A 26,354-nucleotide genomic window follows, 5' to 3' on the forward strand; every position below is an offset into this window, starting at 1 on the left:
GCGGTATTTCGGGGGTGGGACCTTCCGCCGCCTAAGGCGGCAAAAAAGCTGGCGGCGCTCCTGCACGGGGGGGGGGGTGTCACGTGCCCTCCTTTAGCTAGTGTCCCCCCCCTTTGTGTCCCTCCCATGAGTCGCCTATGCGCAGCGTACAGGTAAGAAATAAATTCTACTTGCACCACTCTATGCAGCACTACCTACACAAAGGTGTGGCAATGGTTGGTAGATGGCTGGATGGTTCATGTAGCTCAGTATACCAGAAACCATTCTTGACACCACAAACAGTGAACACATTTACCCTGCATAAATCAGGCAGCATGTCCTGCTCATGGGTAGCAACTTCTTTTCAATACTCTATTAAGTGCAGCTAATGCACTCCTAATGCAGCTCCTCAGTTTACCTGAAGGTTTTCTCACCACTACTAGGCTGCTGATCTACTCTGTGCTAGTTGGAATAGTGTAATGCTTTTTCTTCACAGACCTGCCAGTTCCTTCCTCAACAGCTCCACCAGGGCTAATGGAACTCTGTGTTTCATTAGTGGCACAGGCTGCACACAGGAGTCTATTTCTAATTCAGTTTGCCTTCTAGGTGTCCATCTCCTTGCAATGTGTTCCTATCTTCTGTTAGAATGCTGGGCTGACCCCACGGTGATTGTTCTCCCTCCTCTCTCATGTTGAGGATATAGTGGTGGTGTACTGCAATCAAACCTATGGCTTGGGTTTATGCTCTTTTTGCTTATTTATGATGCTGAACAAAGGCCTGAAAAGGTTTTCTTTTTTGTTTGTTTGTTTGTAAACAGTATTTTTCCACTGCCCTTTTCTGGCTTTCATGCTGTACTTTTGGGAAATCTATGGAATGGTTAATTGAAAGGAACTAAAAACAAGGCACAAACTCAATGTTGTTTTCTAACAGGTCACTTTTAAGTTAAAAATAATGATATTGCCTACAAATAATTCCAACTCTGTCCATTATTACTAAGTCCAGGTAAAAAGTACCAGCAACTATAGCAGTCAAGATTATGAAATATTATACAAGAGCAATTGCAAGTATTTGAGATGTATTAATCTTAGCACTTACTGTACTACTTCTGTCATTTGTTTCCAAAGGGAATAGGGAAATGCTAAGTCAATATTTACTAAAGCTGCCTACGTTTATAACTTTGCTGCAATCTGGAACAATATAAATTGGATATAAAAATGTAGTTTGCTAAATAAATTATTAACAGGGCAAGTTCAACAGCAAGTTTGGATGAGAAAATATTTCTTCTCAGTTCAGTAAGTGAAAAATATGGGCCAAGATTTTCAAAAGTGACTAGTGATTTTGGGAGCTCAAACTAAGACACCTTAAAAGGGCCTGATTTTCAGAAAGGGATGAGGAGTGGACACACCATTAGAATATCCAGCCCCTTTAAGGTTTCAGGTTGAGCACCCAACAAGTGAAGTATCAAAAATCAAAATCCAATAATTGTATGCTGCATGAAACAAAAAAAGCTACTAAATCATTACACAGCCATCATCTCACAAACCCCCCTTAATAGATAATTAAGTACAGACATCTTAACAAATATAACATGCTAAGAGATTTAGGGTGAAATCTTGGCTCCATTAAGTCAATAGATTTCACTCTCAACCTTTTTATTAAAGCTCATAGATTATCCTAAACTTTCCAGCATTAAATGTACAGTACTGTATGATGACTATCAGAAGTAACAGTTGAATGTTAAATCTACTGAGGCCTATATCCAAATCATATCAAGCCTGGTATGCATAATGTCACATCCAATTTTATTTCCAAACTGGAACCTGCACTCACCAAAGTGAGCTGGAAGCTCCCTTGGATGAATGTCTTCAATGTCTACTTTCACTAAAAAGACACATTAAAATGTCTATTCCTGATGGTCGTTAAGATGACTTTCCAACTATTTGCAAAGCACCATCTCCATCTGTAGCCATGACTTTTAATAATAATGCTGACACATTTTCTAGTTTTTATTCTCCAGGCTGCAAAAATTAAACAAAGCACAGTTCAAAAGAAGTGCATTTAAAAAAGGTGATTGTAAGGGGATAGCTTAGGTAACAATGGGGAATTGGTCCGATAATTCTTCAGCAGCATAAAATACTCTGGAATTCTCAGGTTCTTGACTAACTGCAGGATTTTTGCTCCATGGAACAGTAGAGATCATGTGTCACAGAGATGATAAATCTGGACTCTGTCAAGAAGTGTCTGTCAACTGTTCCACTCATTAACACCCTTTGCTAATCAGCACTGACTCTGTGCTTGTAGGACACAATGTACTCTAGCAAACTGACATAGAGACATTCCTATGACTGCTGTACATACGTGGGGATACGGAAGAGGTAAACACTTCTGCCCCCTAGATACAAAAATTTGTTAAGTATTAGCTTGGCTGTCTGCTTGGCTGTAAAACAACAGAGTATTAAACAACCCTACTGATTTCTTTCCTCTATGGTTGGTTTTGTGACTTTTGTTGGGTTAGTTTTTTCTGTGATTTTTCTGCTGCTATAGCATGGCATTTAGCTATAAATATAGCTATAGCATTTGTAGTTGTTTATAATTATACTGGAAAATCGGCATAACCAGTACAAGTCTTTGTCTTTTGTGAGAGGAAAGAGACTGCATTCTCAGGTGTTCTTCATCTGACCTTTACTATACGACACTGTTTTTCCAAGCTCATCCCCTTCCCTTTCTCCTTTTAAGCTTCTTGGCAATAATGTCCATGACTACATCTGTTGCTGCTATATCCATGGCAACATTCAGACACTCTGTTACTGGTGAGTGCTCAGCACAGAAGCCTTCCACTCCCATATAAGTATTCAAAATCTCCCATTGGTAGTAACCCATTCAGATTCCTTTGTTATATAGTTTCCTTGATCCAGCAGAAATTCTTCTCTCCCACCCCTTATAACAAACGAAATAGGGCCCCAAACCCTATAATAGTACCTTCTGACCCAGGCTAGAAAAATAGAATTGTCACTTGAGAAGAATGGACTTTTATTTAAAAGCCATCAGATTACATACATGGAACCTTTTTATGATGGCAAGTGGGCTCAAAGTCATGAAATATTCCACTCCCCCTGCATCTTTCAGTGAGTATATGTAACGTTCACTATTAGATCCTTTTAATCTTCATAATATCTGTAGTAATGATAAAAAAAAAAAAAAGACAAGAGGCCAGATTCTATTCTTGGTTACACCGGAAATAAGGCACACATTTTTAACGGTGAGGATAATTAAGCTTTGGAATACCTTCCTAAGTATGGTGGTGGATTCTCCATAACTGGCATTTGTTAAATCAAGACTGGATGTTTTTCTTAAATAGATGCTTTAGTTCAAACACAAATTAATTCAGGGATGTCTTCAGGTCTGTGTTATACAGGAGGTCAGACTAATTGATCACAGTGGCCCTTTCTAATTTTATAATCTAGTAATCTAAACCAAATGTCAATCTAAATTAGCTCCTCTGAAGCTCTGGATTTACATCTGCGGAACTGAGCTCAAAATTTGGCTCACTGCATTCCAATATGTCCTACTGTTCAACATATTAATCATATTCTGCAAATCTATGAGAGACAGTAAAACAGTAAAAAGGATCGTTATGTTGGGTGATTATAGTATAAGTAGTGACAGTACAAGGAAATATGTAAAATGTGGCAGATGCAGCCACATTTCCTCCTATGTAGAAAGGTGAAGCTCTTTGAGCGGATGGGATCTGGTCCATTATCTCCCTTTTTATAATAAAGTACCAATTCTAGCATTGTAAAAAGTTCTGCAGTGAAACTAGCAGAAATTACAATGAGCAACTCCAATCAATTCCATATAAAATATACAGAAGAACCTATACATTAAACAGAATTATAGGCACCCACCTTCAAAGGAACTTGACTATAATGGCAACTGTATGAATATGCTTTGATTCCTATGAAGATAAAAGTATTGTTCTTCTCTCTAGGGGGAAAAAAAACTCATACAGAAGATAAATTTAAAGGATACATATCATCTTGAAAGATAAAGCTTCGTTACTTCAAATTGTCAGGGCCATACTCCTAGTTAACTTGCTGTATAGATTCCAACAGCAGCGTTCAGCTGAATGGAGTATGGCAGCATAACAATAAAGTGTGTTTTTCCTCAAGCCCAAACAGGGACAAATTCATCCTTGAAATAACTCCACTGAAATCAGTGAAATTATGCCGGGGATAAACTTAGCCCATTAGTCTCGGCATTAATAATCCAATGGAAAAGTGAATAATTATCAGACAGCACGACAGACATTTTTTGCCTCATTAACAGCTTTCCAGGAAGTAACTCTGACTAATTTCATTCAGGAGATATTTCTTTTCCTTAGCTCAGCTGTCTGACAAGGAAGAGGTGAGTTACAATATATTACATTTCATGCCTATGCCTAATGCTTGCTAATATATAAAATTTATGATGTCATTTAGAACTATAATTTGAACCAAGACACTGCACACAGGCAGTTTAATGAGTTAAATTGTTTTCAAATCATTTAATGCCCAGGAAGAATGTTGTCAAAGAATGTAAAATATACATGTTTGTTAAATGTAGGCTTAATACATTTAAAAAATGAAAAGTATACATTTAAGACTTAAATTAATGCAATTAAAAACAAAACAAAAACATCTGTATTCACTCTTTTCTCTTGAAATAATAATAGAACCGAATCAATGACAAAGAAGGGACTTTGTCCTGGAATATGAAAGAATAACTGTAATCAAAGTATGATACGCAAATAAAAATGTGTACTGATTGCTCGGGTACCAAATTTTGGTGGACTTACATCTAACACATATTTGTTTGAAAAACTATTTAAGGCAGGATGGACCCCCTCTTTCCATTTAAATTTACCCAAATCTGTACACTTCACTCAGTTCTTCTCTTTACATCACTCCATAAAAACTTTCTTTTCCTTTTAGTTTACAGTTGACCCTCTCTGAAATGTTTTGTGATAGGATAAAGAACAGGAGTACTTGTGGCACCTTAGAGACTAACAAATGTATTAGAGCATAAGCTTTCGTGGACTACAGCCCACTTCTTCGGATGCAGGATATCAGTTAAAAGGTAAGATATTTTATCATTTTGTTTTAAAATCAAAATGTGCATGGGATCTTATTCCTGAATGATACAGTCATGATCATCACAAAGACATGGGATACAAATAGTTATATAAATAACTGCAGAATAAACTCTTGCATTGGCTTTGGCTCCTCATGGCAACTGCAGGCACAGCAGCTATATTCTGCCAATGCTGCTACAGCTCAAGGTAGGTAGTTGCTCCTAAACAACTTTTAAATCTTGTTCTAAGCAGAAGGAATTTGTTACTGGAATTGCAAGAAACTTTGCATTGGATAGAAATTTATTTAGGCTAAAGCAGGGGTCTCAAACTCATATGACCATGAGGGCCACATGAGGACTAGTACATTGGCCCGAGGGCCGCATTACTGACACCTCCCCCCCTGCCGCCCTCGGCCCCGCCCCCACTCCACCCCTTCCATGAGGCCCTGCCCCACCTCTTCCCTGCCCCCATTCCAACCCCCTCCCCAAAATCCCCACCCCAACTCTGCCCCCTCCCTGCCCCCAGGGGGTGCAGAAGGGGTGTGGGGTGTGGTGGGGGCTCAGGGCAGGGAGTTGGGGTGTGGGGTGCAGGAGGGGTGAGGGGTACAGCAAGGAGTCAGGGTGCGGCAGGGGGGTTCAGGGCAGGGGTCAGGGTGCAAGAGGGGTGCAGGGTATGGCAGGGGGTCAGGGTGCAGTAGGGGGCTCAGGGCAGGGGGTTTGGCTGCAGGAACGGTTCAGGGGGCAGGATCTGGCCCAGTGCATACTGGGACAGGGCAGGCTCCCTGCCTGCCTGCCTGCCCTGCCCCCGCAAGAGGCTGGAACGTGGGGAAGCGGGGGTGGAGTGGCTGTGTGTTTCTGTTGCTTGAGGCACCGCCTCCAGCAGCTCCCACTGGCCGCGGTTCCCTGTTCCCGGCCAGTGGGAGCTGCTGGGGGCGCTGCTTCAAGCAACAGAAACACACAGCCCCTCCACCCCCCCTTCCCCACGTTCCAGCCGCTTCCAGGAGCTGCGCAGGGCAGGGCAGGCAGGAAGGGAGCCTGCCCTGCTCCCGGTGCACGTCTGGCCGCCACTCTGGTGAACACTGGGGGAGGGTGGGGGGGCTGCGAGGGGCTCGCGGGCTGCAGAAAATCACCCCGAGGGCCGCATGCAGCCCGCGGGCCGCGTGTTTGAGACCCCTGGGCTAAAGAGTTTCTAGTAATGAAATGATAATAAAGATGGCAATTCTATTTCTTACCTATTAAAGTGATCTTCTGCTAGCACGCACACCACTACGCTGGAAGCCCTACTGAGAAGTCCTAACCACCTACTGAAAATAGAGGCAAGCCTTGCTGAAAACTTTTAATGGAGCCAAAAACTCTTATGGAGATGCCTGGCAAAATAATCCAAAAAATGATTCTAAAGAAATGTACTTACATATCCACCTACGTATCAAAACCAGAAAGCTATGCTAACAAGGGATGGATCCTCCAGCCTGGGGAGATGGGTATGCTATAAGAAAACTAATTTTCAAGTAAGAAACTACAATGTCCAATATATTCAGCCTCACTAACCAGTCCAGGGGCACTATTGGAAATTTGCGAATGGTACTAGATTAGAAATGGATGGATAAAGATATAAAATATGAGTGACCGATGGAGCCTGCAAGACCAGATCACCAAAGGCCAAATCAGTTGACAAGTACATCTCTATCTGGTCAAGTACGGAAGATAGCACTAACCAAATGATTGCTCTGCAGATCGAATCATAAGATGAAACTTCCCTCTGCCCAGAGTTCTGCCATGCAACCCATAGAGTGGGCTTGAGTCACAGTGGAAGGAGTTTTATTGGCTTTTCTCTAAGCTTCTGAAATAGTCACCATATCCAACGAGATATACCTATTTTCATGGCTCTAGTTCCTTGCCAGTGGCTCTAGACAAGGACAAATAAGGCATCTAATTTCTGAAGGGGTTCAGTTTGACTCAGGAAATACTTGCAAGCCCACCTGCCATCTAGAGAATGAAGTTGCATTCTATGGGGTGCCAGTACTTCAATGACAAGGATAAAGATGCTTTTTGAGTCAAATAGGCAACCAAATTGCTCTTTGCCATAGGTTTGGTTGCTATCCCTAAAACTACTTTGTCCACCATAAGATGGAAAATTGCCTTCTTCATAGTTATTTCACTTAATTAGCCTCACTCTTCACACCAAGGTGACTTATCTGGCATGCAACCTTGGTTGTAACAGACAATAGAGCACCAAGATTCTTACAGATAGAAAGGCATGATGCAAAAAAGTCCAGAATAAAAATATGTTACAACTAGAATTTGGAACACAGTCTGAGCCTGGAAACTGATCTTAAGAATCTGGAAATAATGAGATGCTTGGTGACCTTGTCCCCTAGATATCTTGAGAACGTCAGATTCTGCCACTTGGAGTTAAGATTTAAGACCTTGCAAAAGCTAGTGACAGGAAAGTCTAGGTAGTTCATAACTGAAAGTTTCTTCAGATCTGGATCTGGCAAGTTACATTCTTGGGACAATGTTCTTCACACTCCAGGTGTAGAACCTCTTACAGTATGAAGTAAGTGGAAGCTGTCCCAGCTTCTTCAAGCAGCTAGCTATGTTTTATAGAATGTTCTTTTGTACAGTGTCTGGGATGGTAGTGTTGATTTGCTGTCTTCGGTCCCTAATCAGTTACTGAATGAGGAGATCCTCCACACACAGTGCATCCATGGTCTGCAGGGTGAAATCTCTCAAAGATGGGGAAACCAAACTGTTGTGATGCTGCCAAGATCAGTGGGCTAATCTGTCTTGATTTTCCTTGCAGATGTGGCTAGCAGAGTAAGAAGAAGGAAGGTATATATCAGGGTATCAGACCACTGAGGGTGGGGGAAGTATCTGCTTTCTATGCCAGCCTCTCTCAATAGGGGAGAGCAATATTTTGGTAGTTCTCTGTTGTCCTGTGATGTGAAGAAATCAAACTTGGCAGGAAGTTCTCAGGGCATGAGTGAAGGTACTAGGAACTGCTGCAGAAGGTATGTGAGGCAGAAGGAGAAAGGACGACACCATCAGATTCAACTGTGCGGAGCATAGCAGTCACAGAAGGGCTGATTCTCCTTCTGTTCATCTTAGCCCATTTGGCATTTATCTGATGTTTTGCTAGATCAATCTCAAACCACAGATTTCTGTTTCATCTCACTGTGAGTGCTTCATGTGGGACTAGCGTAGCTATTGGCTATCTGGATGCATTCCCTGCTGAAGGATGTGAAGATGGGTAGAGGGAGGCCGCGTGTATTCACAAGTAGGAACTGATATTCTCAATGGAGGCAGTCAGGCCACCAGGTCTTCGGTGGCAACAAAGGGAGAAGAGGAAAGAGAATAAAAGATTAGGCAGGAAACCTCCAGTAGTTGATCATATCATAGTAAGGGAAGGGTAACAATTGTTTCAGAGGGCAAAATGCACTAGTCCCTTAAATGTAAAGTGCTGGGCAAAAACAAAGGCAAACCAAATACTGGGATCTTTTGACAAATTCCTAATACATATTTAAATATACAAGGATTTTTTGTGCTAAGGACACTTTCCAGCAGAGCTGTCTTAGTGTTCAGTAGATCCACTTCCCAGTAACGCCTCTGGATTGGTGAATACGTTTGTGACCGAGAATCTGCATTCAGAACACAAATGCCAAAAGCACAGCTGAAAACTGCAGGAGATCTAATCAATAACCGGGGATATTCCATGGACTACAGGATGTCTAGTCATTTTCTTTTAACTACACGATGTTAGAAAATGTAAAGAAAGCAACGGATTGAAAGGGGTCATACAGTATATGTAGCTGAATGGAGGGGAGGCATCACTAATGGGGACATAAATGCATTTGCTGTGCTCATTTGTTTGTTCGATAAAAAGAGAAAAATGCAAATTAAATGGAAATGCCTCATTTTCACAGAAGCTGGAAATAACACAGCAGCACATGGCAAGGCACAGCTGGTACTCAGGCTTACTGCTACCATCCAGGCTGAATGGCTAGCAGGATTAAGAGCAAGCCAGGCTAAAACAAAACATCACTAGGCCGTTTCTTTTTTTTCTTATTCTGCAATTCCATTCGGGTATGCTCATGCTAATGCAAACGTATGCCCCAATATGAATTTAGTTTGAAGTAACACAGAAGGAGGATCATCTTGCGAGTGAGTCTACAGTCTTGGGCTTGTGCCCATTCATTTTTAGCACAGATTGTTCCCAGTTGCGCAGAGGATACCATCTGGGTGAAAAAGAAAATGCGAGGCTCTTAAATTGGTGTTTTAGTTGAAAAAAAGAGGACAGTCAAGATAGAGAGAGAGATGTGTAAAACAGGGAAATCAGTGAGTATAAAAAGAGGGATGGAGGAGTGCATCCCCACCAAAGCTGCGAGAAGATAATATGGATAGGTAGTGTTGGTGTCATGGTTACAACCCTCTGCCCCCCACATGTAGCTCCCTCACTCTGCTGCTCCTTCTCCAGTGTGAGCTTGCTCTCCTAAATGCCTGCTTAAGTCTCCACAGCTCAGTTGCCTGCCGGTCACTCGTATTTTTTGGTTTGGTTTGGATTTAGAGCTTGTCAGAAAGTATTTTTTTGTGATTTTTCCCCATTTTCAGCAAAAGTGTAAACCTTTCCAAACCAGCTCTAGTTTGATAATTATACACAACACAGTACATAGATTGCAAGGTCTTTGGGGCAGGGACCATCTGTTCTGTGTTTGTACAGCGCCTAGCACAAAGGGGTCCTGGTCCATGACCGGCGCTCCTAGGTGCCACCTCGGTACAAAGAAGTAATAATAACAACAATCATCTGGGGGCATAACGTAAACACCGCCAGCTGTAAATCTGGAAATCTTTTCTACCATGTGCTCTAAATAAATAAGCTTAACTCTGCGCAAGTAACATCAAAGGCCTGACTTCAAGTCACAAGACCAAAGAAATCAAAGTTATTGATTTAAATTACTTTGTTGTGCTTAGAAAATGTAGCTCATCTTTGGTAGATATGAACTTCAAACCACGTTTCTATCACAGGTAGCAGACAGAGAGATAAACATGGCCTTGCACGTGAAGGAGTAAAAAAAGAGAGTAGTAACACAAGCTGCTGTTTTGTTTGGAACGTATGACATTACAACAGGAGTTAGGAAACTGGTGTTTTATCAGTGAAAGATGCACTTACATCTCACAAAGATTTTTCAGAAATAAGCAACTAGTAAATCTGTGCTGTTATTTTTACATGGACCAGAGAATAGAAAACAACATCAAGCTCACTCAGAATACCTCCCAAACTCTTCCATTACTTGTGCAATAGCCATTGAAAATATCCACACCACAAGCAATTTACAAAAACCATCTACAATCCAGTTTGTCTCACTCTCAATGATTTTTAGTACATGTTCCTATTTGCTCCAAGAAACAGTAAGGCAATCTCCATTTTCCTTGTAGGTACCATGATGCTGGAAGGTGTTCTTCCTGCCATCAATTACTCTCTGAGTAAAACATATGAACAAAAAAAGAAGTTGCTGTATTTTCCTCCACATTTTCCAGCCTTGTACAGAAGGTTCTGCTTGCTGCTCCCTCTAGAAAAAAGCTTTTTGGAACTTACTTAGTGGAATTCAGGGGCTAGAGAAATAGGAGCCCTGTTCAACTGATTTAATTTAGGTTGAAAAAAAGAAAGTGTTTCAAGAACTCTTTAGTTGGGGTTTGGTCTTGCCCAAGGTGGATTTGGCTAATGGAAGGCAGGTTCATCTCCAGGCCTATTGTCAGTGCAAGTGAATCAGGGTCTGATCTAAAGCCCATTGAAGTCCATTGGAATCTATTTACTTCAATGGGCTTTGGAACAGTGCTGTAGTTAAACTGGGGCAACCACCTCTGTGGCCACTCATTTCAGTTTGAGTGGCTTATTAGGGCTACTTTAAACCTTTTCCTAGGCCTGGTCTACACTACGGGTTTAGGTCGACTTTAGCAGCGTTAAACCGAATTAAACCTGGACACGTCCACACAACGAAGCCCTTTCTTTCGACTTAAAGGGTCCTTTAAACCGGTTTCTTTACACCACCTCTGACGAGGGGATTAGCGATAAAACCGGTCTTTGCGGGTCGGAATTGGGGTAGTGTGGACGGAATTCGATGTTATTGGCCTCCAGGAGCTATCCCACAGTGCTTCATTGTGACCGCTCTGGACAGCACTCTCAACTCAGATGCACTGACCAGGTAGACAGGAAAAGACCCGCGAAGGTTTGAATTTCATTTCCTGTTTGCCCAGCGTGGAGAGCACAGGTGACCCCGCAGAGCTCATCAGCACAGGTAACCGTGATGGAGTCCTCCCAGGATCGCAAAAGAGCTCCAGCATGGACCGAACGGGAGGTACGAGATCTGCTCGCCATATGGGGAGATGAAGCAGTGATAGCTGAACTCCGTAGCAGTAAAAGAAATGGAAAAGTATTAGAAAAGATCTCCAAGGCCATGAAGGACCGAGGCCATAACAGGGACACACAGCAGTGCCGCGTGAAAATTAAGGAGCTACGGCAAGCTTACCACAAAGCCAGAGAAGCAAACGGAAGGTCCGGGGCAGAGCCGCAAACTTGCCGCTACTACGCGGAGCTGCATGCGATCCTAGGGGGTGCAGCCACCACTACCCCAACCGTGTGCTATGACTCTCTCACTGGAGAAACACACAGGGAAGACGGTTCGGGGAACGAGGAAGATGACGATGGAGGTACTGTAGGTAGCTCACAGCAGCAAGGAAGCGGAGAAACCGGTTTCCCCAACAGCCAGGATATGTTTGTGACCCTGGACCTGGAACCAGTAACCCCCGAACTCACCCAAGACCCTCAGGGCACACAGGAGACCTCTGGTGAGTGTAACTATGTAACTATTTGTAAACATTACCAAAAAAAAGCAAGCGTGTTTAATGATTACTTTGCCCTGGCAATCGCGGCCAGTACATCTACTGGAAAAGTCTGTTAACGTGTATGGGGATGGAGCGGAAATCCTCCAGGGACATCTCCAGAAAGCTCTCCTGGTTGAAATGGGGTGATTTTATTAAGGGGACATTCAGAGGCGCCCGTTCCTGCTCTTCTGACCAGAAATGTTCCCCGCTGTTAACCACGCGGTGGGGGGAGGGGTGAAGTGATCATCCCAGAGAATCGTGTGTGTGTGTGGGGGGGGGGGGGTGGTTTACTTGTGTTTGTGCCGCATGTTAACCGGGAAACCGCAGCCCCCTCCTTTTACATTGAAACCCCATTTTAAATGGACAACCCAATTCATCCTTGATATGGGAAATGCGCTGCTGTTTGCAACCTTTCCCGCATGTTAAGAAGGTTAAAAAAGCCAAAACACTGTGGCCTACGATGGCTGCCTGCAAGCCGAAATATGCGACCTTGTAATGAAAGAGTGTACCCATTGTTCTCTAAAATGTGTCTTTTTTAACCACCTCTCCCTTCTCCTCCGCCAGCTGCAAATGTTTCTCCTTCGCAGAGGCTCGTGAACATTAGAAAGAGAAAACGTAGGACGAGGGACGAGATGTTCACGGAGCTGCAGACGTCCGCCCAGGCTGATAGAGCACAGCAGAATGCGTGGAGGCAGTCAATGTCGGAGATGAGAAAAGCCCAATATGAACGAGAGGAGAGGTGGCGGGCTGAATCGCGGGAAGAACAGAGCAAGTGGCGGGCTGAAGACGATAGGTGGCGTCAGCTTGCAGACAGACGGCAAGAGGCAATGCTCCATCTGCTGGAGCATCAAACTGATATGCTCGAGCGTATGGTTGAGTTGCAGGAAAGGCAGCAGGAGCAGAGACCGCCGCTACAGCCCCTGTGTAACCAACAGCCCTCCTCCCCAAGTTCCATAGCCTCCTCACCAAGACGCCCAAGAACACGGTGGGGGGGCCTCCGTCCACCCAGTCACTCCACCCCAGATGATCGCCCAAGCATCAGAAGGCTGGCCTTCAATAAGACTTAAAGGTTTAAAATGCAGTGTGTCCTTTTCCATCCCTCCTCCCCCACCCATCCCAGGCTACCTTGGCAATTATCCCCCTACCTCTGTAAGGAACTAATAAAGAATGCATGAATGTTAAAAAAAATGACTTTATTGCCTCTGCAAGCTGGAGGAGAGGGTGGGGTGGGGTGGTTGGTTTACACGGAAGTAGAGTGAACCGGGTCGGGGGGGGGGGGGGTTTGGAGGGTTCATCAAGGAGAAACAAACAGAAGTTTCACACAGTAGCCTGGCCAGTCACAAAACTCGTTTTCAAAGCTTCTCTGATGCGCACCGCGCCCTGCTGTGCTCCTCTAACCGCCCTGGTGTCTGGCTGCGCGTAATCAGCGGCCAGGCGAGTTGCCTCAACCTCCCACCCCGCCATAAAGGTCTCCCCCTTACTCTCACAGATATTGTGGAGCGCACAGCAAGTAGCAATAACAATGGGGATATTCTTTTCGCTGAGGTCTGAGCGAGTCAGTAAGCTGCGCCAGCGCGCTTTTAAACGTCCAAATGCACATTCCACCACCATTCGGCACTTGCTCAGCCTGTAGTTGAACAGGTCCTGACTCCTGTCCAGGCTGCCTGTGTACGGCTTCATGAGCCATGGCATTAAGGGGTAGGCTGGGTCCCCAAGGATCACGATAGGCATTTCAACATCCCCAATGGTCACTTTCTGGTCCGGGAAGAAAGTCCCTTCCTCCAGCTTTCGAAACAGAGCAGAGTTCCTGAAGACGCGAGCATCATGTACCTTTCCCGGCCATCCCACGTTGATGTTGGTGAAACGTCCCTTGTGATCCACCAGGGCTTGCAGCAGCATTGAAAAGTACCCCTTGCGGTTTACGTAGTCGGTGGCTTGGTGCTCCGGTGACAAGATAGGGATATGGGTTCCGTCTATGGCCCCGCCACAGTTTGGGAATCCCATTTCAGCAAAACCATCCACTATTGACTGCACGTTGCCCAGAGTCACTACCCTTGCTATCACCAGGTCTTTCATTGCCCTGGCAAATTGGATCACAGCAGCCCCCACCGTAGATTTGCCCACTCCAAATTGATTCCCGACTGACCGGTAGCTGTCTGGCGTTGCAAGCTTCCACAGGGCTATCGCCACTCGCTTCTCAACTGTGAGGGCTGCTCTCATCTTGGTATCCTGGCGTTTCAGGGCAGGGGAAAGCAAGTCACAAAGTTCCATGAAAGTGCCCTTACGCATGCGAAAGTTTCGCAGCCACTGGGAATCGTCCCATACCTGCAGCACGATGCGGTCCCACCAGTCTGTGCTTGTTTCCCGGGCCCAGAATCGGCGTTCCACGGCATCAACCTGCCCCAGTGACACCATGATTTCCACATTGCTGGGGCCTGTGCCTTGTGAGAGGTCTATGTCCATGTCAATTTCCTCATCACTCTCGTCGCCGCGCTGCAATCGCCTCCTCGCCTGGTCCGGGTTTCGCCTTGGCATGTCCTGGCTCTGCATATACTCCAGGACAATGCGCGTGGTGTTCATAGTGCTCATAATTGCCGCGGTGATCTGAGCGGGCTCCATGATCCCAGTGCTAGCTATGGCGCCTGGTCAGAAAAAAGGCGCGAAAGTAGTATCTGATGGACCAGGAGAAGGAGGGAGGGCGGGAGGGAGGGAGGGCCGAGTGACGACATGGCGTACAGGTACAGGAACAGGGAGAAACACAAACAACTGTCACACAGAATGGTCCCCCCAAAGATTAAACTGAAAACCCTGGGCTTAGCAGGCCATTGATTTCACGGAGGAAGGGGAAGCAAATGAATACAGAACAAATCTATTTTTTACATCTTAAGCTGGCAGCCGACGGTGCAGCATGAGTGATAGCCTCTCCAGTATGACGATGACGGATACCAATCATAAAATACCATCATCTGCCAAAAGGCAAGGGGCTGCTGCTGTGTAGCAATGCAGCCCCACGTCTGCCAGCCCCACGTCCGCCAGCACCCAGCATCGCCCTCAGCCTCTTCTGGGTGCTTAGCAGACAATAGTGGGCAATTGGCAGAAAATAGTATATTACGACTGGTAGCCATCATCATCGAAACAGTAGCATGTCTGTCCAGGTGGCCATGATTGACAGCCACACCAATACGATGACAACGGGTACCAGTCATAATATACCATCGCCTGGCAAAGGGCTGGTGCAATGCAGCCCTACGGCTGCCAGCCCCATGGCTATCACTCATGCTACACCGTCTACCGCCAAAAGGCAGTTAGCAGCTGCTGCTGTGTAGCAATGCAGTCCCACGTCTGCCAGCACCCAGAGGACATATGGTGACGGTGAGCTCAGCTGAGCTGAGCGGGCTCCATGCTTGCCGTGGTATGTTGTCTGCACAGGTAACCCAGGTAAAAAGGCGCGAATCTATTGTCTGCGTTGCTGTGACGAGGGGGGAGGGGCCTGACGACATGTACCCAGAACCGCCCGTGACACTGTTTTGCATCATCCGGGCATTGGGATCTCAACCCAGAATTCAAAGAAAAGGCGCGAACCGCTTCTCGGCTCTCTGAGCTGTGGCGCAAACGTAGTACCTGACGGACTAGGGGAAGGAGGGAGGGCGGGCCGAATGACGACATGGCGTACAGGCACAGGGAATTAAAATCAAGAACGGTGGCTGTGCATCAGGGAGAAACACAAACAACTGTCACACAGAATGTTCCCCCCAAAGATTAAACTGAAAACCCTGGGCTTAGCAGGCCGTTGATTTGACGGAGGGAGGGGGAAGCAAATGAATACAGAGCAAATCTATTTTTTACATCTTAAGACGACGGTGCAGCGTGACTGATAGCCCTCGGCATCTTTCTGGGTGCTTGGCAGCAAATACGGGGCGGCGTATGACGATGGTCTTCAGGCCTATTGCACAATCGGCTGCTCGGGGAAGACTCTGCTAACGTGCGATGACCCGACTTGTAATAGGACGGCTAATAGTCGTAATACACCATTTACTGCCAAAAGGCAAGCCCCACGGCTGCCAGCACCCAGACCGCCGATGAAGGCTACCAGTCTACTGCACCGTCTACCACCAAAAGGCAGTTAGCAGCTGCTGCTGTGTAGCAATGCAGTCCCACGTCTGCCGGCACCCAGAGGACATATGGTGACGGTGAGCTCAGCTGAGCGGGCTCCATGTTGTCTGCACAGGTAACCCAGGTAACCCAGGTAAAGAGGCGCGAATCTATTGTCTGCCGTTGCTGTGACGGGGGAGGGAGGGGCCTGACGACATGTACCCAGAACCGCCCGCGACACTGTTTTGCATCATCCGGGCATTGGGATCTCAACCCAGAATTCAAAGGGGCGGCGGAGACTGCGGGAACTGTGGGATAGCTGTGGGATAGCTACCCATAGTGCAATGCTCCGGAAGTCGACGCTAGCCTTGTACTGTGGACGCGGTCCGCCGACTAGAGCACCTAGAGCATTTTATTGTGTGGACACACACAATCGGCTGTATACAACCGATTTCAATAAAACCGGCTTCTATAAATTCGAACTAATTTCATAGTGTAGACGTCAATTTAAGCTAAACCTGGTTTAAAGTGTCCATACAGCTTTTGGCGCTGGTTTAACTATACTGGTTTAAAGTCACACCTTCTGCTAACCAGTGCAGCTCTGCATGCAAACAAGTGTTTAAGACAACGGGAATGACACTGAATCCTATAGAAGAGACCAACCTTCTTAATCAACCTCCTGTCTTAAGAGACCAGCCCAAATATCACCACATGCACCGAGTACAATTCTACTCCACTCTTATGAGAAGACGGTCTGTTAATCAACCAATTTTTGTTGAACCTTGTTGTGATCTTAGGACAGGTTTCACTGTACTACATCAGTCACATCTAAATCTGTCTGAGCTGATCTGTACCATAGGTACAGCATTTTGCAGTAATTTGTTGAAATAATTTGTATGAAAGTTGAAAACATTACCAGACTTCAGCCCAACATCATTTAACTTGGCTGATACGCAAAGGATTAGAAAAAACAGGCTCTTAAAGAAAAGAGAAAACTTATTCTACTTGTGCTAGTGGCTATTGCTCCACTCCCTTTTTTAAAAAACTGCTAACACAAAAGAATTAAACAAACAAGTTGGGATAATCAGATCCCAAGCAGTTATCCCACCATCCCACATAAGTGACCTAACATGTTTTTGTCACACCTCAGATTTCTCCCTAGCTATCCATTCTTTATGTATATCAGTCTGAACTGATATAAATAAAAAGTGTTGGGATGATTGTCAATCACAATTTTGTACAGATTCGTTTTCACTTTGAAATATATTCATTGATAAAATCTGCTGTTACCTCACTGGGCCTCTTCATTCTCTTCTTTCAACAGATCAAATCACTTCTAAAGGCTCTCATATAATCCAGCACAAGGAGCATGGCCCAGTACTTTGGTCTTGTCTAAGGGCTTGTCTACACTTACTGGGGGATCGAAGTGTGGCAATTGATGCATCAGCGGTTGATTTAGCTGGTCTAGTGAAGACCTGCAAAATCAACTGCCCATCGCTCTCCCGTCGACTCCTGTACTCCACCTGAACGAGAAGCGTAAGCGGAGTCGACGGGAGAGCGTCTCCCATCGACATAGCATAGTGAGGACCCCACGGTAAGTAGATCTAAGTATGTCGACTTCAGCTACGTTATTCACGTAGCTGAAGTTGCATAACTTAGATCGATCTCCCCCCATAGTATAGACAAGGCCTAAGGCATGAGATTTTTTTTTCTCTTCCCATTAGGAAGTTACTTCTTTGACTTCTGAAGCAGAAATGGGATTAGTTGTCAAATTTCAGTCAGTGAGCAAAGATTAGTCCAATCATTGACACTGTCAGGATTATTGATCAACTGGTCACCAATAAAAACTGACTTTTAAAAATTATGTTCCAGCTCACGAGAAATTGACAGCATGGGGTACTGAACTTTAACTACAGAACAGGTGCTGCATGGATAGCAATATCTGCCTCCTCATGTTGCCGACAACATGCCCAACCCATTCTGAAAAGACCACTTCTAGAGATGAGTGGGTAATTCATTCTCATGTGCATTCAAATCCTTGGCCTCGCTACATATGCTGATAATAAGGATTGCCAGAGATGATGTTTTTGTCAAGTGGATATTTGTAGGAAAGCAGCTAAGACCCAAATTTCACATCAGTCATACAATAGTGTACCACAAGGCAGTGATTTTCAGGCTTCACCTTCACTTGGGAAAATGGTGTACTTTTAATCCATGTTAACTAAACTCTGTTACAATCCTAGTGAAGATAAATCTGTTGCAGTTTTAACCCAGGTTAGCTGGTGGATGTAAATCCTAGGGAGTTTCTTCCTAGTGAAGACACAGTCACAACTTTAACCTGGAACGGTTTTGAAGCAGTGACCTAGAAGTGAATAAAAGAATATGTTGTTTTCACCCAGGTAGAGTAAGAATGTAGAAATTTGCATTTGAATCTCTGAGGCTAGCAGCACTGACTTTCTCAAACATTGAGGTGATTGATTTGACATTCTGGATTATAAAAAAGTCAGATTTATTTGTGTTCATAGGAAGACTGTGTTTAATGGGATACCCATAAAGATGGTAGAACCAAAATTTAACCTAGTTTTCTTCCTGTCTTTGTGCATTGAATTTTACAAAGAAAATAATTAATTGGAGCTAACAAATAACTAAACGCCAGCAGCTCAATTAATTGTAAACCCTATAATGGGGTGACCAAAGGCAACCTGCAGCCACTTGCATCTCTAATAGAGTTGGGGCCCACAGAGACTGCAGTCATCAAGCATGCAATGCACCATCTTGATCAAGATGAAGTCTTCTTGGATCCAGATAAAGTACTGCATGCTGTGACTAGTAGTCTCCATATAAAAGACAAATGCACTGGCAATCAGGTTCAACTAGTATAATCCAGGAGCCCAGGCAGGCAATCCACATCCATGAACAGAACTCCCTATCAGGCACTAGGTAAAGACTTCTGAATGCCCATTTCTTCTGGCACTGCTCTCTCCAATGCCTAATCACTGATAGCTGCTCCTATATATGTAATTCAGTCTCCTGAGCACTGAAGCTATATATCCCCACGGACTGGAGCAGCCCCAGGCAGTTCTGCTAGGGAGTGGTAGCTGTAATTGATTTTCAGGATAGTGTACTAAAGGCTGTGTCTGTATCCAACTTATTTATTCATTTGATATCCCACTGAATTCCTTGCTTCCAATATCTTCCCTTTTTTGCCTTTGTGCTTGAGTTTTATCCATCTGACTACCCAGACCTTGCGGATTTTCATAGGCTCTATTCAGTTGTTCCCTCCATCCATAGCTAATATAATAATTATCTGCTTACTCTGTACCTAGTTAAAAAAGGTTATCTATGGGTCACACTGAAGACCATCCCTACAGCAGGGAAAATGGAGAATAAGCATAAGCATGCACTCTTTGGTGTAGATAGCCCTTCCAGTTTGACTTTGGTTCTCCAGTCAATGTTCGTAAGATTGCTAACAGTGTTCTGCTAAATTGTTTAATTGAGTTTCCTTGTGGAAGGATGGGTGTGGTATGGGAGCTTTGAAACCCACTATTTTCACTGATACCCTGCAACATTTACATTTGCAGTAGTCATAACATACAATGGGTTATTGTAATTGCGTGTGCTCCACATTTAGCCATCTACAGGTAATCCCTAAATTGGTCAGTAACAACATATTTCAAAGCCAATAATTCTTACTTCCATGAACGCAAGAGATAGTTCTTTTCTGCCTGACATCATGACCCAGAGGCAATTATTCACAATACAATATGGCCCTGGCACTTAGGCCAAAGCATCAATTTGGAAAATGAATAGCTGGTTGAACATGGGATAGGTTAGCACCAGGGGATAGACAAATTGTCCAATAATCTCTTCAAAACCTCCTGGTGGCTTCCTGGTCTATAGACTTTCTGCGCAGAAGGTAAGTGACAAGGGTTCATTTTCTCCCTCTCTTCTGGCTCTTTCCCTATTCATTAGGTCCTTTGCAAAGGTGATATAAGGGCTGAACAATATGAGAAGAGTCCCCAGTGAACCCACAACGTTATCTCAGGAAACTCACAGGCTTATTTGTATCTCTTGCATTGCTTCTGGTTTCTTCTGCTTCAAACTGAACTGCAGCCATGCCTTGAGCATCACCTCAGTACCCTTCATGTGATAGAGTAGGTCACTTCCCAGATACTAGACTTCGCTCTCAAAGGGGTCACACTTACCAGGTTTTAATTTTATTTCAGAGTCTTGCAATCTGATAAGCACTTTCCTTTCGTTTTTCATATATTGCTCAATACCCTTGCTGTACAACAGAATGTCCTCTAAAAATGGGATTCATAGATCATCTTGGAAACCACCAAATACTTGTCCATGCAATAGTGGAAAGCAGATAGAGAGCATTTTTCAACTCAAAGGAATGCAAAAGTCCACTCATCTTTCCTGTGGTGTTACAAATGCTTATGAGCATCTTCACTCAAACTTCTAGGCATAACCTTTACCTTGATCAAGTACAGTAAAGCCATTCATTTTCCACTGTCCTGGGAAGAAAATGTCTATCTGTATCGTTTTATACATTAACTCTCCATAAATCAATATAGAGTCTCAATGTCCTATGCTTTTTCTGTCTACAAATCACTGGGAGCACAATGGTTTTATCCTTTCTATCAGGAAAGGATTTCATTATGGCTTTTGACCTTCCCAGACTGGGGTCTAGGAAATGATGTTATAATAGTAGTTCCAGTAAACTGGGTGGATATCTGCTCATTTTATGTCCATCCTCATATATTCCCTTTGTTTGATTCACAAGTGCTGTATGCTCTTCTCACAGCATTTTGTGAAACTGTCCCTTGCTGCTCCAGGATCTAGTGAGAGAGGTCAAGCAGGGTTCCCAGCTCAGAGAAAGCAGAGGGTTTGGAAGGTTCTGTGGCTATATTATTAGCTGGGTACAGAGCTACTATTAATTGTTCTGAAATTACACGAATCCCCTTTGCTTCCACTCCTGGCTCAGACAGGGTGACGCAGGCCGTGTATGTACTGCACATTCTATCTGGGTCATGCAGCTCAAAGGGACTATGATATCCTCCTGCCTGTTCTCAGGCTAAAAGATCTATCCTCCTTTTCTGCTTCTGCAGATTAAGCAGACCAGAGTTTATGACTGTTTGATTCTGCGCCTAAGTACTACTCCTACCCTTTGAACATATGAAGATGTACTGGAAATGGTACTCTTTCATTCTCTAAATTCAAAACTTCTTTTATGACATTTAAACAAATCACAGGCCTCTCCAGTAGCTATTTCCTTACAAGGAATGCTATCTGCCGTCACAAATCATGTACTATGATTGGGCAAACTGAGTTGCACTTCAGGCCCTTCCTTTAAAAAAAAAAAAAAAAAAAAAAGAGGAATCTTCCTTCAAGTCAAGATTTTTTTCCCATTCCCAGAAGTTCAACAAGTGGTTTTAATTGACGGAGGGGTAATATGCTTTATCCCTTCAACCGCCTCACAGCAACCCTTGCGACTGGACTATCTTTACCAATACTACCTTGGGAGCCAGGAGAGCGGGATTCAGTTCCCAGCTCAGCCACAGACTTCTTTGTGACCTCGGGCAACTTACTCTGTGCCTCAGTTCCCTGGCCAGAAAACAGGGCTAATACTCACAGTCTCACAGGGTACTGCAAGAATCAACAGTCATTAATCGGAGGCACTCCGATATCATAGAATCATAGAATCATAGAATATCAGAGTTGGAAGGGACCTCAAGAGGTCATCTAGTCCAACCCCCTGCTCAAAGCAGGACCAATTCCCAGCTAAATCATCCCAGCCAGGGCTTTGTCAAGCCGGGCCTTAAAAACCTCCAAGGAAGGAGACTCCACCACCTCCCTAGGTAACGCATTCCAGTGTTTCACCACCCTCCTAGTGAAATAGTTTTTCCTGATATCCAACCTGGACCTCCCCCACTGCAACTTGAGACCATTGCTCCTTGTTCTGTCATCTGCCACCACTGAGAACAGCCGAGCTCCATCCTCTTTGGAACCCCCCTTCAGGTAGTTGAAGGCTGCTATCAAATCCCCCCTCATTCTTCTCTTCTGGAGACTAAACAATCCCAGTTCTCTCAGCCTCTCCTCATAAGTCATGTGCTCCAGACCCCTATCATCATGAAGTGGGCCAGATAAGTACCTAGATAGATCTGAGGCCACTGGTGTGGCTGGCTCAGGATTGCTTGGGCTGCCTGCCTCACTCTGCTGAACAGCACTCATTTTCCTGAATGGGCTCTGCCTGAGCATCCCATCTTTTGCTGATGTTCCATCTCATTAAAATAAACAAGGTTCATGCACTCAAGCAAGATGCCGGACTACCTTTAGGATCTTCCCTACATCCACCTATCTCGGGTTTATTTTGATGCCCATCACCCTAGCATGTGAGCACTTCAAACTTCCAATTATTGCCTCTTTTCAGCCCAGATATTATCACTCCAGAGTCCTGTGGTTATTGCCTGTAAAATTTAGCTGTGGATGATACGTCACAGCTGTCTTGGCTCGGTCAGATGAAGAAATGATACTTTGCTGCACATCTATCAGGCACAGTAATACATCCAAAGGGGTTTCTCTGGGCCCCTGAACCACTCTGCTCACACACGGATATAAACAAAAATCAGCGACACTTCACTAGACCCGCTAAATTGATCACCGATGCATCGCTCGTTGATCCCCTGGTAAGTGTAGACAAGCCCTAAGTGATCAACACGTCATCCAATTAGATTACAATGCTTGGTTTTCCTCCTCCCAGGTATGTGACAACTTCATGTAGATTGTCCAGTTTAAGGTGATAAAGACCTCTCTTAATGTCTAACAGTAAGGTCTCCTGTTTGTCTGTCAGTCATTGATTCTTTGTTATGAGAGTCTACCTATAAAATCAATTATCTCAGTGGAACTTCCACACTTACTGCACTCTGACGGGAAGAGAATTGAGAGGAATGCACAGGCACAGAAACACTGAATTGAGAACTTGATTACAATAAAACTCAAAGTCAGAGTAACTTCTCCTAGTGCTCTTTAACTTCCCTGGACAAAACTTTCCTGTCTTCTCAGACCTCTTCCCAGCTTTGATCTGTCCTCAGCCCTCTTGAGGTTAGCTTCTCTGAATGTCCAACAGTTTACCCAATAAAGGAAGAAATCCCCCAGTCATGCTGGAAGGACCAGTAATATCCTCACACACCTAGTTTATGTGTCTCATGTTTTCCCAGGTCAGCTTTCCTGTCTCTACCCCTCTCTCTTATCTTTCCAGAATGGAGAATGCTAGTCGGCCAGATGGGGAGCCATGATGAACTTTTCCCTCAGTGGTTCAATTTGGAACGATAACCAGGGGCCAGCTCCAGGGTTTTGGCCGCCCCAAGCAGCCAAAAAAAAAAAAAAGCCGCAATCGCGATCTGCGGCGGCAATTCAGCAGGAGGTCCTTCACTCCGAGCCGGAGTGAGGGACCGTCCGCCAAATTGCCGCCGAATAGCTGGACGTGCCACCCCTCTCCCAAGCGGCCGCCCCAAGTACCTGCTTGTCAAGCTGGTGCTGGCCCTGACGATAACTTTCCATTATAACTTTCCCTTTCTACAAAACACTCAGTGTAGTGTGACCAATACGTTATAATATTACTACCACCATAAAGCAACACCAGTACTGAAAATATGGTCTCATTCCTCCACAGCCACGTGTGGAGTCTTTTGACTCATAAAATGAAACACTGAATGAATGAATGAATGAATGAATGAATGAATGAATACTTGAGTGAGGAATATTGAAAGTGCTCAGTTAAAAGTCACCACGTACCTAAGTTTTGTGACCACAGACATATTTCTCAGATTTATATACATTCTGGAAGATTCAGAATTTAAAGCAAGACACTAGTTTAGCCACCTGTATGGCAAATTTAATGGATGGTATTTAACTGTATGTGAAAGGAAAGTTTGACTCCTTTGTCTCCATTTCCCTTCAGTTTCACAATACAGCTTGTTTTATTGTACAGAAAACTTGATGTCCAAATACTGTCTTTGTAAATCTGAATGAGCTCTCTTGCATTACAGCTCCAGATAGTTACATTATATTAGCCAAAGACCAGGGAAGTCAAATACATTTTGTGAAGAGTTCCAAAGTCCATATTTGATTATGGTCTACGGGCTGGCGTTACCAAGTTAGTGACCTATATTACCCTCCATCCACAGCGAATCTACCAATCATGACAACGGGAAGATGGGCAGAAGACTGGGTCTAGAATGTGGCCCCTCTGAAATAAAACTAAGGGTCTGACCAGCCCCCTCCCACATGAGAATCCATGGAAGAGGGCTGAAAGGGGAGGTAGTTTAAGATTCCCTTTATGAATTTTACTCCTGAACTGTTCTGCCTAGAGTGTCTGACTCACACATGGTGCAGATCCTAGCTATCCCAGTGCCTCTGTGCTGGTCCTAGGGCCCCAACATCCCATATTATCCCTCTCTTTTCCCTTACAGCACAGATTCAACTGAGCCATGTTGTCAGGGCCTCCCCTGGCTGCAGCTGCACTCAAGATGAGCCCCCCCTCGCCCAGCCGCAAAGGGGATGAGGGGGAGGTATTACACTGCAAGCAGTGGGGGCTGCCTGCTCCCTCTCACCAAACAAACAGCTTATCTCAGGGGAAATGTGGGGACTGCTGCTGCAAAGCCAGCTGGCCCCACTCCTTCTGCTTAGGCATGGTAATGAACCATGTGCAGAGGGGACCATCCATGTGCAGGTCACGGGGTAAGAGTGGGAGCTATGTATTACTTAGGAAAGTTACTGTTACATTCAGTATCCTGCAGTGGGGAAAAATGATATAGGGCAAGTTAGGATCACTGCTATTTCTGTCCTTTCCTTATTTGTCTATTTTCAACTGTGTAATTATTTTACTTGCATGCACAAGTGTGGCTTCTGCATCTGCAAATCAGACACACTATTGCATAGCTATGTTATTGGAAATGCTGTCTCTTAATAGGTCACTTAGGTTTCAGGGTTGATTGATATGCATGGGAGCTGTTCACAAATTTTCAGAGATAGTTCTGTCTATAACAGCACAACTTCATTTCATGTATAAAAAGATACTATTCATAGGAATAAGACTAACACCAACTTTTTATCAAAGAACATTTTGCATTCTGCAGAATCTGAAACAGTCACGGCAATTCTAATAAACAAACAAACAACAACCACCAGATAAATCCATCCAGTCCGCTGGATAGGGTCACAGGATGGGAGTTTGCACCCCTGCTGTATATAATAACATGGTGCCATATGGCTGAAAACAGATCAACACAAAGCATTTGAGGCAACTAATGCAAAATAGTGAGAACAACTGCAAGGAGAATGTGGTGCTCAGGTTAAAATATTTTTTAACTGTTTGCGTGGGCCGGTTGTGTGATTTTTGCTTAAGACTGTACTCTTATATAACTAATAATAATTGTTATTACATGGTTGTTTCCCATCTTTACAAGCAAAATAATGAGCATAGCCTTATGTTTGTCTTTCTTTTCCTTCCTCCATGAGCAGATAAGAACATGCCTGCGTTTCTCCAATTATCATCTCTTCTTTTATTGAGCTGCTGACTGCTGTCAGAAAATCACAGAATAGGTCACTACATTTGACTTTTAAAGCCAAAGGACAATCATATTGAATGTGGGCAGAAATAGGGTTTTAAAGCCCAGAGTTTGCTTCTTGTATACATATTTGTTAAAATAAAATCCTCAAGATTAAAAAAAAGAGAGAGAATCATTTTATCAAGATGAAATATGAAAGCTATAATTCTTAACTCTATTACCATATATACAGCTGTGATAAAAATCTTACTGTCAATTTCATGCTTTTTGGACAGATGGCAGGGCTTGCTTATGTATTGTTCTCAAGCTTGTGGTGGGGCTGGATTTTTTTTTTTTAAACATAATGCAAGTATAATGAGCCAAACAATATTATTCTAGCAAGATAGAAAATTCTATAGCCTGATAGCTACACTGCTGTCACTCACTGCCTTTAGGATTTGTGAAGAAAAATTAAAATAAAAGGCAAAAGAGGCCTAATTTCTCTCTTTTTTTTTAAGTAGAATATATGGAGATATACCTATCTCCTAGAACTGGAAGGGACCCTGGAAGGTCATTGAGTCCAGCCCCCTGTCTTCACTAGCAGGACCAAGTACTGATTTTGCCCCAGAGCTCTAATTGGCCCCCCTCCAGGACTGAACTCACAACCCTGGGTTTAGCAGACCACTGCTCAAACCACTGAGCTATTCCTTCCCCCTGATAGTTGGTTAAATTAGACTTTTA

The 26,354-nt window shown here is 44.2% G+C and overlaps 2 protein-coding genes across 17 annotated transcripts in view; one reads left to right on the forward strand and one right to left on the reverse strand.

The window, feature by feature from the left end:
• ST7 (suppression of tumorigenicity 7) overlaps window positions 1-26,354 on the reverse strand; it is a 216,389-nt gene that overhangs the window by 139,140 nt on the left and 50,895 nt on the right. The gene's annotated exons all lie outside the window — the stretch shown is intronic.
• Window positions 772-26,013, forward strand: LOC122172518 (uncharacterized). Of its 8 annotated transcripts, none has more exons than XM_065565861.1 (5): window positions 772-3,104; window positions 4,341-4,383; window positions 4,950-5,094; window positions 6,330-11,931; window positions 12,532-13,176. In XM_065565861.1, exons 4-5 carry the CDS (start codon window positions 11,391-11,393, stop codon window positions 13,032-13,034), a joined length of 1,044 nt encoding a protein of 347 aa, XP_065421933.1. In that variant the 5' UTR covers window positions 772-3,104; window positions 4,341-4,383; window positions 4,950-5,094; window positions 6,330-11,390; the 3' UTR covers window positions 13,035-13,176. The 8 variants fall into 8 exon arrangements, 7 of the variants coding, with proteins under 7 accessions (XP_065421933.1, XP_065422030.1, XP_065421718.1 ...); XM_065565958.1 differs by having other exon boundaries at window positions 4,986-5,094; XR_006172895.2 differs by lacking the exons at window positions 4,341-4,383; window positions 12,532-13,176 and adding an exon at window positions 25,588-26,013 and having other exon boundaries at window positions 6,330-6,596.

This window comes from Chrysemys picta, chromosome 1 (assembly GCF_011386835.1).
Source record: "Chrysemys picta bellii isolate R12L10 chromosome 1, ASM1138683v2, whole genome shotgun sequence".
Taxonomy (NCBI): Eukaryota; Metazoa; Chordata; order Testudines; family Emydidae; genus Chrysemys; species Chrysemys picta.

What these genes read in the sequence shown, in the direction of transcription:
- LOC122172518 (XM_065565861.1), top strand. Translation starts at nt 11,391, where the DNA reads ATGGAGTCCTCCCAGGATCGCAAAAGAGCTCCAGCATGGACCGAACGG. An exon ending in GGGCACACAGGAGACCTCTG is followed by an intron (nt 11,932 to 12,531) that starts GTGAGTGTAACT and finishes CTCCTCCGCCAG; the next exon opens with CTGCAAATGTTTCTCCTTCG.